The 13765-nt window shown below is 38.1% G+C and overlaps 1 protein-coding gene across 1 annotated transcript in view; it reads right to left on the bottom strand.

Moving 5' to 3' along the window:
• Positions 1 to 3070: 3070 nt before the first annotated feature.
• The window catches only part of atp10a (ATPase phospholipid transporting 10A), a 74693-nt gene continuing 63998 nt past the window's right edge, over positions 3071 to 13765 (bottom strand). The window contains exons 18-21 of the mRNA XM_028445096.1: positions 12570 to 12650; positions 12359 to 12463; positions 7515 to 7702; positions 3071 to 5856 (exon numbers count right to left, since the gene is read on the bottom strand). Of these exons, the coding sequence (XP_028300897.1) occupies positions 5247 to 5856; positions 7515 to 7702; positions 12359 to 12463; positions 12570 to 12650 (984 nt within the window). The 3' untranslated portion in view covers positions 3071 to 5246. The remainder of the gene's footprint in view (positions 5857 to 7514; positions 7703 to 12358; positions 12464 to 12569; positions 12651 to 13765) is intronic.

Raw genomic sequence — 13765 nt, 5'->3', positions numbered from 1 at the left:
TTAAAGGGAAAATAATTAGTAAAATGTAAATTTCAAGAGGGGAACTAGGACCGTTTCCAGCCCAAATGCACCCTCAACATCCCTCAACATCACTTGCAACATCTGAGGCATTGGGTGCGTCCGAATAGTCCCTCCTATCTTCTTTCCTATCCACTTTTCCTTAACCCCGTGGATGATGTCATGGGGTTAAGGAAAGGTGTTAGGGGACTTCCTAAAGAAGTTAGGAAAAGGCTATTACATTTGTTTTGACAATCAGACGCACTTCCAAGAGGTGACATAATAATCCAAACGACAAATTTCCAAAAATGGACTAAAAGCACATTTATAACACTTTCTGCTGATATAATCTCAAATATCACATGGTTTGAATGTAAATCAAAGGAAAAGAGGCTACCAGGCTACAAGGAACAAAAGTGAAACTAAAAGAACATCACATTTAGAATGGTTGTTCACACTCACCTTCCACTCAGAAACATAAATTATGTTGAATAAAACAATGTGCCTAAAAATGTCTCTGATTCCTTTTCCTTGAACCACAGAGTCTGTTTTATGTCAGTTATAATCTGATAATATGTCTTGGTAACTTGCATGAACTCTGTCCTTTTTCGGTCATCGTGTGTTTCCCTTTAAATATTGTCGCTGCAAGGAATTGTGGGTCAGCATTATCTCGTCTCCTTTGGTAAAGGATGCATCAGTGTTTCTTAGGCTAAAGAAGGTTATAAAGAATGCATTGAGCCTCCATTCCTTAGCTTAAAAACAATTTTTATCATGGCCGCCACTTAAACACTTCCGGGGGTGAAGGAACAGTGGATAGAAAAGGAGATAGGAGGGATTATTCAGATGCACCCCTTGTGTTGTGTGATTTAACTGCATACTTTAGAGATGTCTAATCAGCATTTTGATATGCCACACCTGTGAGGTGGATGTATTATCTCAGCAAAGGAGAAGTGCTCACTAACACAAATTTAAGCCAATCATTACTAATGTTGTGGTGCTTTACGTTTTTTTTTGTGGAAATGGTAGTTTTCTTTGTAACATTGTGGATGCAGAGCATATAGTGAAAGTCTGAGAGGTTGATCTGCATTAAAACATTAAAATTCCCTGAATACAAACCTGTGGATAATATAAAGGAGAAAATGAGAATTTAAATAAATCCACTTTTAAGGCTCAATTATTGTTTTATATTGTTATAGTTAAATTTGTAGATCATGCATCTTTGAAATTATGATGGTGCAGTGATTTGTAACGCTGCTCTTGGAAACGGTGGGTCGCGGGTTCGCGTCCTGCTTCAGTGTTTTATATGACATTTTTAGGACGTCAAGATGACTCTGGCAACAATATCACATTAAAAATCAATGTAAATTATGATAGCAACCGGCATTTACTGTCTTTATATCAAGTGTAACAGGAGGGCTCTCTGTGCAGCCATCCTTTGCTGCTGCCACGTCTCCTCAGACACATTTTATTCATATTATTCACTGCTCGTCACGTCACTGAATCAATAAAGTGATGAAGCGACCAAAAAGTGTGACTAATCATGGATGATTTAAACCACTATAATCACTGAAGACTGAATGCACCTTTAGAACAGGCTCATATTGCTTGTCATAGTGGTTGCCATGGCAGCTCGAGTCATCTCTGATCCATTGATGATGGCTTTTTATCGCATGCGTGCACGTCAGGGTTGATTGAGTGGAGCTTTTTTTTGGAAAACAAACAGAGTGGTAAGGGGGTCAAGGTGGGTGTAAGAATGTCAGCTCTGTCTGAGGAAACAAAGAGGTGTTTGTTTCTGAAGGTGCTTGAGAAGATGCATTTTTAGCATTAGTGTAGATTCTTGTGTGAATAAAACCAATTTAGTTGGGATGTTTTCACTAGGTTACAGGTTAATGCTGTATCACCAATAAAAATGCCATTTAAACTGGTATTTTTGGCTACTGTAGTGGCAAAACCAATTCCACTAAACAATCATTCACCTAAAGGGACTATGTCAAAGTCTGAAGATAAAGATTTTTCACTCGAACTCAAATCAAAAGAGCTCACACTAAAAAAAAAAAATTAAATTGCCTCTGCTCACATCAACCCCTATGGATCAGAATGGTTCCTGACTTTGTTTAAAGATGAACAAATTCATCTTAATACAATCACATGTTTTTGATTACTGATCAATATGCATATTAGTGTTAAGTTGGGGCTTGCTTTTCAGTTGGTTTCCAATGCATGTTTGTATTTTTCAGGTAAGCCAGTTTCTCCCACAATCCAAAATCATGTGTCAGGTATAAGGAGTCAAATGGACTTCACAGAGTGACAGCCAGGGTCTTTTCTTTATCAGTTTTAATGGATGAGCAACATTGCTTATTGCCTTCAGTTGGTTTTAAATTGGGGTTGATGGTTCAACAACCTTTACTTTGGTAATCAAGCTTTTTGAATGCAATAACTTGGGGAAAATATAAATCCAAACATTAGGGGGAGAAAATGCTACAATGGCTACATCACGTTCACTGATTGTTTTATCTGACTTGAACTCAGATGAACTGTTAACATTTCCTTGAAACCCAACACTTAAGATTTGATGGTGTAGTGTATTAAAGTACTTAATACTGTGCTCATTAAAGGTTTACATTGAACGAGAACACTTCTGTGAATATCATTTAAAATAGGTGAACAATTATGACTGCAACACAACCTATTGGTAATGTTTTACACTAACTTTTTTACCAAAGGGATCATATTTATTCACACTCAAGTGCAAGTGACTCAACACCAATATCGTCAAAGTTGAGGCCTTTTTTTAAGGATAGCGCACATAATCCTGATCAGACAGCCACACTGTTGCAAAGAAGAGGCTTTACTGTCTTATTTAAATTTTGTTGACAAATTTTCATTGTAAATACTCACCAACAACTTGTTTCAAACAAAACTAAACCTATTGTAAAGTCAGTGACAGAAACTGTAGTTTCTAAAATGAAGAGATTGACCTTTCAGCATAAAACCAGATTATCTCCCAGTATGTATTGTATAGATCAACCAATGTTTGTGGTTGTGTGCTGAACAGATCTACAGTTCCTGAAAGTGGCTAATGTTGGAATGTGCTAACAACAGCTCACTGGCCAAAAGCACAGAATGAACAAAATCCATGAACAACAAAGTGAACAGACTGCCGAGGCAGAAGCTGAGCTATGTGCCAGAAAAAGGCACAAAGAAGAAATCAGGCACAAAAAAAACACACAAAACAAAAAGTCTCTTGGTTATTTCCAGAAAGTCTGAGATGCTGTCAAAGAAAGTGCTAGCATCATTCGACAATTTGTAATTTCTTTATCCAGTGTTAAGGCACATATGGATTTAAACATACAGAAATATAAAACATCTTTGGTAAATGCTTCAATTATTACAAAAACATACTGCAATGAGGCAATGATACAATCATAAAATACCAAATCTGCAGATGATAACACAAATATAGCTTCATCCCTCGGTGCTATGATAGGTTTGTGTAGCAACTTCTCCAACCTTGAAATGTTAAAAGCAGGCTCAAAGCACCAACTTTATGTATAATGTCTAAAAACAGACGTAAAGCAGCTGTGACATAATGCTTTCAAAGTGCACATTTCCATTTCTAGGATGCATTTTGTCATTTGGAAAAAGCTGTTCAGCATCTGCCAATGCTGACGATTTGGTTTACAGCTGAACTCTGGCGCTAATGGCTTGAGATAAACACAGCACATGGAAAAGAGTTGAAAATGTCCTTCAAGTACGGTAGTTGTTTATGAAATGAGATGTCAGCTTATTAGACATCAAAAATATGTCAAGAATTTGCTTTTTTTTGAGTGAGCAACAAGACTAAAAAGTTTAGTTTGAATGTTTATTAAGATAAAGCAAATAAACTGTTTGAATTGCCCCACCCACCACCTAGAACTATGTAAATGCCTACAAGCGCAAAGAATATCAGGGTTTTTGACATCTGCTATCAGTTGGTTGAACTAGTGTTTCATGACCCAAGTTTTAACAAAACTTCAAATAATGATCAGCTGCTTACTGAACAAAGGGGATTTTGTGGCAGGTTTCTATTGCCAGTCCAAAGTTAGCCTATTTACCTAAATGGAATTTGCTGGATTCATTTGAACCCTTTAGGTAATTAACTAGTATCCACTTTTCAATTGCTAAACTAAGGTTATTCAGCCAAAGTGGAATTAGCAATGAGAGCATGAACTGTCCTAAAAAATATGTTAGGTTAATTATAGCTTTCAAGTTGAGTGTATGAGTGAATGTGTCTGTTCAGGGCATAAGCCGCCGTTAGTCTGAATGAACATGACGTGCTCTGTGGCTTGACGAGTCTGAGCAGTTATGAGCTGATCAAGAAGAAGAATGATAAAATACCAAACCTTCATTTTTATACAGTATAGTTTAAACAATATATTATTTCCCAACATAAAAAAGATCTGTATCATATTCTGTAATTTTAAACCACATCAGTCTTCTGATGTATATATAAATGACTAGGTTCATTTAAAGGAAAGTGTAAACATATGTGCGTACATGCCATACAGCACAATTACTGGTCAATACTTTATGAAGACAAAAAAAATGCTTGGATATCTTACTGAGCATATTATATTCAAGTTCATTAGCTCTAATGCTTTTTCAGCTGGATGTATTGTGCTACAGAGCAGCGAGAAACGTGCTTTTTCTTTCAAATGTAGCAAAAATAAAAGGTTAGAAGATCCAGCAGCAAAACCAACACCAAGCCAATGGCTCACTTTACTTTACTGTGTATAAACAAAAAAGCTAAAGGATCATCTGCCTACACTCACTAACATCTACAAGTGTGTTTGGGAGAAACTTGTAAAATCAAGCCCCTCTCTGTTCTCCAGAGCTAATGCCAGCAGTGATCCAAGGTCACGGTGGTGTCTGCTCCAGGTTTACAGGCTGAAGCTAAAGGATTGAACCAAATCAGAGGGGGAACTAAACTCCCCGATAACACAGCTCTGGAATGTCTCCGTGAAAAGCTAACGAGATGCTGGCTGGTCAAATCAAATGTTCCCTGTTCTAAGAAGAACCCAACGTGAAAAAACACAAGATATTCCAGTACTTCCATCTCCTAAATCTCTAAAATATGTTTTCATTTAAAATATAAAGTACCCATCTGTATCTTTTATAAAAGAATCTCTTGAAAAATAGATTAACATTAGATCTTTCTTTTTTAAAAAAGCTATCGTGCAAAAAGAGTCCGACTATTGAGCTTGTGCTGGTCAGACATCACAGGGTCGTTCAGTCCTTTGCATTGGCTGACCTGCAGCTTCAGATGGAAGTTCCTCTGAGTTCTTGATGTACCTGACACACTGCGGCGGCCCATCAGGCAGCAGGCTGAGTTGGACTCTGTCTGTGTTAATGAGCAGTGGTGTGGAGGTGATCCACCCTGAAAGAATCACATCTGACAGCTCTACAGTCTTACTGAGGCACTCAGGGTCTTTGGTGGAAGGAGACTGAGGCTCCGCCAAGGGTAGAGTAGTGTCTTTGGTGTACGGTAATGAAATGGTTTCTGAAGGGAGTTCTGGGTAGAGATGTGAGAGGCTTTTCTCAGTCTCGGTTGGTCCGATCCCCTCCTCGTTTGGTAAAACTGGTCCTTGTTGTCCCTCTGATATCTCAGCATCTACAACGTTTATTCTGTTTTTTTTATTGGACCCTTTTGGCGAGGGCTGTGAGGACAGGAACTCAGGTTTGGGGAGTACCTGTGACCCTGTGGTGACCCTGTTAAGGCTCAAGATGTTCTTCAGGGTGTCGGCTGGAATTTTATCCAATTGCCTTCCAACTTGGATAGGGGTGGGTAACAGAGTGACTTGACACGCCCTGTAGAAATATCTGAAAAATAAAACAGGATACTCTTAAGTAGACATAGGCAACTGGTGGCCCGGGGGCCACATGAGGCCCTCGGTCTAATTCTGTGCAGCCCCCAAGATAAATCCACCAAAACTTAGTATAAAAGTAATATGAAGCCCAACATAATACACAAAATAACTCCAAGAATACACAAAACAGCAGCACAATACACAGGATATCAACAAAAATACATAAAGCAACAACAACAAAAACACAAAAAAGATTCGAAAAATACACAAAAAAGACTCATCATACACACAAAAGGACATCAGACACACAAAACAACCACCTAAACTCACAGAATAACAACAATTACACAAAATGACAGAAAAAAAACCTAAAACAACAAAAATACTGATTTTTTTTTTTTTAAAGCACAGATTGAAAATAAACAAAATGCAAATATAACAAGATATAACAAAAACACATATAATGACTCATAAAATACACAAAATGCTAGCAGAAATTCCCAAAATGACAGATAAATACACAGAAAACCCTTTGTTCTTTCCTGTGTTAATGCTCAGATTGGTCTTAATGCTTAATTCTTAATACTGGCATGAATGTTGATAATGTGGCCCTTGTGTCAGACAATCACATGTTTGTGGCCCCACTGTGAAAACAGTTGCCCATCCCTGCTCTTAAGCATGGATATGATGGATGGATATGAAAGTCAGGGTTATTGCCAGCGCTGTTGAGCGTAGGGGCCCCCGATGTTTTCTTCCCTACGGAGCAATGGCGCCGCCTATGTTCAGTTTTCTGCAACGTAGGGGGGATTTTTTCTTGTTTTTTCCTTTTTTAATTGGTACCATTGTAATAATTGTTGCACATTTGGACACCAAAGGGACTTCCAGATGTGCGCGGGTTGTTTTAACTCTTTTTAATCTGAACAACCCAGAAACACACATACATACATCAACCGCACTGTCTATTTAATACAGGCGATTTGCTCGGATGCTCTCGTCTTCACCTGAGGACCCCTGCAGCCACTTAGCTGTCCCCAATGCTGCCTGTGTGCACCATCCAATATAAACAGTGTAGCTTCAACAAGACATAGCGCACATGAAGCTGCTGGTCGTGTTTATACTCGCAACGGATCATTCTAATCTCCATGCACGTGCACGGATGTGAACACTGTCTGTGTGTGCGTGTGTGTGTGTGTGTGTGCCCACGCCTCCTCTGTGTGAGTTTGTTCCAATATTACTGCACGTCCCACATAATACCTCTTTTAAATTTGAAAAGCGCATCTTGGAATCAGTCTTTTGAATGAAATTATATTTATTGTCTCGACAGTGTGTGAGTATTTATTAGTGGAGGACCTACACCAAGGATGACTAACTCTCTAACTATATTCATCATCACCTTCACCAATTCAATAAATAACTTATAGCTTTAAAGTAAAGCTAGAACAAAGACAAAAAAAACCCAACTTTAGCTTTACTTCACTAAATTTGGCCCTCTGAGAGTTATAAATGTCAACATTTTGCACGCCAGTGGCGCTCGCTCGCACGCCACGCAATCCCCTATGCTGTAAAATAATCCTGGTGAGAACCCTGAAAGGCATCTGTTATTGATAAGAGACAACACTCCCAACAAAACCCATAAATATCTCAGACAATCAGCTACGAATCAAAGCGTACCGGGGCAGTAGTGCAGTCACAGGCGTGATGAGGCAGAGCAGGTAGAAGAGGGGCTCCTGCAGCTGTCTCTGCATGGTCCAGTAGGGGTTGGAGGGCGAGAAGCAGGTGGGACAGGAGGCGTTGTAGCACAGGGCCACAGTGAAGAATAGAGTTATACTAAAGATGATGGACAGCCAGTTCATCCAGGTCTGTGCAGGGAGGAGACAAAGACTGACTGAGGTCATGGAGAAAATCTCATTTAAATCTGACTAATATCAAATAAAAATCACTGACAGATGAAGCAGCTTTCTAACTCTCTGATCTCACCATGGTAATGAATACTTTATTACTTGCCTAACTGTCCACTAACTAATTAGCTGCAACTTTTAATTTTAAAATGAGCCTCCTATCTGTGTTCAGTGCTGTACATGCAACTGGATTGCTACATTAAGACAACCTTGGTCAGAACTAGGGGTGGGCGATATGGGAAAAATATCGATTTTTTCTTTGTGAAATCACGAATCTGATTTTATCACGATTTTTTTCATTCAAATAATTTAGACTATTTTAAAGTTATTTACCAATAAAACAAACCAAATCACCTTCTTAAAATCATCGCCCTAAATGGAAAAAAGGAATAAAAGATTATCTTTTCTTTTTTTTTAAATTTATTGTATGTAAGCAATTCATCAAACTGGTTCCTAGTACAATTAACATCAAACAAAAAGGCTGACAAGTTATTTTAGTCACAGTCTATTTACTTTGTTTAACTAAAGTGGTGTAGCATTAGCATTGGCAACACTTGCTACACAAGGCAGCATATCAGTCTAGTGATTTCTATTTGTTATTGAGGTAACACACTCATATTAATAAAATCCTACTTTAAGCAGTGTTTGAACGCCTCATTTCACACAGTTTAGACAATCATATCCTTTACAAGATAAAACGTTACTGCTTTGGTTACATTAGGCCTGGGTGATATGGACCGATATTCATATCTCTATATTTTTCCTCAATATAGCAATAGGTGATATAAACTCCATTTATTTATTTTCTATTTTTTTCAATAGTTTTACAAGAAAAACAATAATGGGTCAAAGTCAGTGGAGCCACAAAGACCCTTTTATTAATCACTAGCAGCACAATATCAACATTTTGTGTCACTTTTTACTTTTTCCTTCATTAAGGCTGAAATGTGATTAAATTATGTAGTGTTGCTTTTTTCAGGACAGCTCTGAGTTGCTGAAAGTCATTTTTAAAGTAAAAAACATTCAGGACACTGTCTCTTTAAGAATGTGGAAACAGCCCCATTCGCTGCAGTAGCAGATCTCTGCTGAGGAGCGACAGAGAATTAGGAATTAGTTATAGAAGAGAAACACATGCAGTGGTTCCTCAAACATCTCTCAGTGTTTCAACACTCAGAACTGATGGAGTTTAACAGACAGACAGACATCTGCACTGAGCCTCTGACAGACTGTCGCTAACACGGAGGAAGCAGCACAGCTAACTCTGTGTCCGTGCACTGGGGGGGAGGGGGAGCGGAGCGTACTTCTGCCCTGTTTAAGCACTTAATAATCTGTAATGTTGACATGCTGAGTAGCAAATGGTGTGATTTGGCAGAGAAAAAAAACATTGGATGTTCTGTGTATAGACCACAGACATATGACGCAGACACGGCACCGCAAGGGTTAAAATGTGAACTACGGTTCTACGATCTCCGTGATTTGGGAGATCGTCGTCATGTTGTAATCCTTAATGATCTAATATCGTCATATCGCACACCCTTAGGCAGAACATATTTTAAAAGTAACTAAACCCCAAACCCACTTCTTTCTGCTGAATAATATGTAAGTAGATTAATCCTAGTCCAACTTTCAACATTTTAAGTATTTAAATTTTGCGTATTTAGTTGTAAAATGTCAGAGTTATGGCCTCTAAGGGCTGAACGCCGGCTATTACAATTGAATTTTGCTATTGGCTGAGACGGATTCTGGTTACCATCGTGCGTCACCATGTCATGTGTTCCCGCCTCTTGGTCTTTGTCAGGACATGTGCCGCAGAGCTCTGTAATAGTTGTACACCTGAAATAGTCTTTTTAGGAAGACTAGAAAGCAGGGCATTACAGTAATCGATTCGACTGGTGATAAAAGCAACCATTAACGCCTCCGTGGTGGCCCGAGAGAGAATAGGGCGGACTCTGGCAATATTTTTGAAATAATAAAAGTAGTTTTGTTATGTTTTTAATATGAGGGATAAAGGTTAGCTCGGAGTCCAGAATAACGCCCAGGTTTTTAATTTGTGAAGAGGGAGTTAAAGATGCGGCTTGTAATTTAGGTGAAAGTATCTCTCTCTGGGCTTCAGGACCGATAATTAAAACTTCAGTTTTGTCCTGATTGAGCTGGAGAAGGTTTTCTGCCATTTAAGATTTGATATCTAAAATGCAGTTAAAAAGAGCATTGAACTCATGTCATCAGGAGACATGGAGATGTACAGCTGGGTATCGTCAGCATAACTGTAGAAGTTTACTTCATGTCTCCTGATGACATCACCAAGATGTCATGTGGAAGTCTAATAATGCTCCGTGCCTTCCTGCGGTGATGTTTTTGACTCTGTGCTTCTGTAATGATCAGATTCTGGTTTATGTAATCAGAGGGTTCATCAAGCTATGTGTGTATGCATTTATTATATTTATTTCCACAATAAGCATTTATTTCAAACAATGCACACGTGTATCCGTCAATTTTTCCATCTTTAGGTACTTGTGAATAAATGAGTAGAACTCTGAGTTACTGTGTATGTTGAATAGTAATTGTTGTGTGATCTTTTTATTATTCAGTACATTTTCTGTTATTTTGTGTGTTTTTGTGGTAGTTTTTGTGTTGTTGGTATTTTTTAAATTATTCTCTCTCAGTGTGTGTGTTTTTGGTGTCAATTTGGATGTTTCTCCATTATTTGTGTGTATTTCGTAGTGATCTTGTGTGTTTTTTTTCCCATTTAGTGTTTCTTTGTTGCTAGTAATAATAAGTATTTTTCTCTCTTAGTATGTGTTTTTGGTGTCATTTTGTGTATTTTGTTGTCGTTGACTGTTCTTTTTATTATTCATTATTATATATCATCTTATTTTGTGTGTTTTTGTTGTCGTTTTGTGAGATTCTAGTAATATTTAGTCTGATTATCATTTTTAACTAAAAATAAACTTTATGAAACCATATATTTTTAATGCTTTGATTCGTTAATTTTCCTCAGTCTCTCTCTCAAGTACCCCCTGTAGTGCAGTCGTGTACACCCAGGGGTACACGTACCCCGATTTGAGAAACACTGTGCTAAAGGATATGGGTTAAAAGTCTAATCCTTAAAAATGCTACCTCTTTCTGTCCAATAATAACTTTATTCTGTCAAAAAAACAAAATATTCCTGTTATACCATTGAGTTTATTGGCTAATCTGACTTCTGAAGGTGAATGTGAATGTTACACAATGACTTGTTCAGGTATTGTCCTGACACACATACTTAAAGCCTCACTACTACTACTTTATGGGAGAAATGACAGAAGTATCCCCTGCATTTAACTTAAATACCTTTCATTGACTTTCGCAGTCATTATCTAACCATGCATGTATGATGATGCAGGCAGAGAGAATGAATTAAGCTGCCAGATGAACATTTGTTTACGTTGGTGGAGATGGTGGTAGTTAATTGTGTAGTTAAAAAAGTGAACATGGCCACAGTTACATTATGTTTTTTAATTGGGACTTAGTTATTCCCAATTAAATGACTCGAAATTAAAGTGTTCTGCTTCATGTTTACATGGAAAACAAGTTTATTCAGCTTTATTCAATTCTGCTTTAAGTCTGGGGGTTGGGAAGGGTTCTGATTGGACAGGGGGCGAACATGACGTATCACGTCTATTGGAAAAAACACACAAACACCTTTTCTTTTTAGCTACAACATAGAAGACCACATGAAAACTGTTTTCACTTTTATGTTGGTTATAGTTTTGAATACAGCAGCTCGACAATAACATGTGATTTCACTTTGGTCCGCTGAGCAGGAGAAGGCGATATGAACTAATCACTGGTAAATAAAGCCCAGTACAACTCCTGAAAACAATAACCAGGAGTAAATATTTGCTCCCTGGTAAAGATAGTAGCTTTAACAACTGGTACAATGATAAACTTGGTGATATTACAGCCTGTGCAGCAGTACGGGGCAGAGTATCACCCGTCTGATGAAGCCGGTGCCCATGTCTGTGTAATCACTCCGTGTGTCTGATTTATGTCGTCATCATTGCTGCAAGTCACGCATGCGCAGAACGACCGGAATTAACTTTAAGTGGCATTAAGTGTTTACAAGATCGAGGAAAAATTTAATTCAGAATTACATATGTAATAAACCAGCCACCTACTTCGGATGTAAGTTTAATTCAGAATTACATTTGCATTAGGAATTAAGTTCAAAGAGGATTTAACTTTTATTCTGAATTAAAGGAGAATTTAAGCTCCCATGAAAATGTGGCCAATGTCTTATGTGTATAAATAAAACTTGTCAGGCTAAATTTACAACCTAGACATAATGGGTAAGACTGACTGAATGCGGGGTCATAAATTTGAAATGACTTGTCGGGATGGATATGGATAGTGGGTAATATTGCTGAGGTGGTGAGGGAATGTGTGAAAAGGTGGTGAGCAGTAGCAGTAGGCCGACTGCTGGCAGACGCCCCGTCAGGCTGATGTATGAGCTCTGGAGCTACAGGGCTTTCAAAGTCAATCTAATCAGTTAGATCATAACATCCCTGTGGCTGGCAGCCTGCACACCAGGTATCACACAACAATAATGGTCATTCAAAACTCGGCAAAGTTTCTTACCCAGGTTTTAGTTTCGATGCCCAAATGCAGCAGAATGGTGAAGAGAGCCAGGGTGGTGATGGGTGTCCCCCATGTAAACAGATCCACATCAGAGTCTGCATAGGCCTGTGGAGGGGAGGAAACAGACGAATGGTAGAAGACATAATGAGGACACAACCACAACGAAGTTACTGAATCAGGTCGATATGCGAAAAGAATAGAGCGGACTTACAAAGTATGGAATAAAGAAGCAGACAAGACTTTGGTAGAAGGCATCAATCATGTTCATCCAGAACATGTATGGCTTGTATTCCTGAAAGGTGTATTCAGATGTGTGTGGTTAATTTCATTATTAGGCTGACAGATACAGGTTGAAATTATAGTAGAGACATCATCAAAGCAACCAAATTACTGCTTAAAGTTTTTACTGGTTGAGCCCCTTTATTCAATACAATAAGCCAACTTATCGTAAATTTTCATTTTTTTTTTTTAAATGTGATTTTCCATTGTTGGTTTTCATTATTTTAATTTTTGAATAGTTTTTAAATCAAAAATATTGTATATATAACTATTGTATTTACTGCATGGGTAATTGCAATTCTAAATTTCACCTGAATCTCAAATGCAATAAAAATTCAGTATTTTAACCAAAACCTAACATATATCAAACATTTGATGTTTTGATCTTGTTGACCTTGAGGACCTATACTACCAAACTGGATTCAAATATCCGGGATATTTTTCTGTTAGCGGGCATTCACAATCCCAGAGCAGCTGCACTATGAAGCAGGTTATTAACACGTTAACTTAAAGGGTACCTGTAGTGAAAATGTATATAAAAAAACATGTGTTTAATGCATTACCAATAAACAAAATATGTCCATCTTTGAAAATAAATAAAAAAAACATTAAAAGGACTTCTAGAATAATTTTTTACTTTTGGGCAAAAACTATGGAAAGCCGCCATTTTGGACAGAATATGACCCACTTTTGTTGATTGGCATGGTGCATTGTGGGAGGTAGATGCGTAACAGGTCTGTTTACATTGTGGGAAGTGTAGTTTTTCTGTTGGTTCTTGGCGTGAAGCAGCCATGTGTAAGCTCTGCCTCAGCGATAAAGTGCAGCATCCAGTTTGTACGTTAAGAGAGGATTAAATATCACTTTTCTCACCAACTACCTGCTTCTTGTATGCGTTTCTGTGAATTACCCTAACGGCCAGAGCTGTTGTGACCAGCAGAAACAAGACACGGCTGTGTAGTTAGGTGGTGAAAGTGCACAAATATGGCAAGCAACTGTGATGAAAGCTGCGTGAAAGGATATCTGTTCATGGATGGGAGGATGCGCTGAGGAGCAGCACTTGTTGGTGCCCTTACATACAGGTAAGTCTTCCTGACCGCTCATCATTTAGTAAACAGAAATGTAGTAGTG

The sequence above is a fragment of the Gouania willdenowi genome, chromosome 4 (assembly GCF_900634775.1).
Source record: "Gouania willdenowi chromosome 4, fGouWil2.1, whole genome shotgun sequence".
Classification (NCBI taxonomy): Eukaryota; Metazoa; Chordata; class Actinopteri; order Blenniiformes; family Gobiesocidae; genus Gouania; species Gouania willdenowi.
The sequence above is the reverse complement of the archived record's forward strand: the minus strand, read 5'-3'. Positions and strand labels throughout refer to the sequence as shown.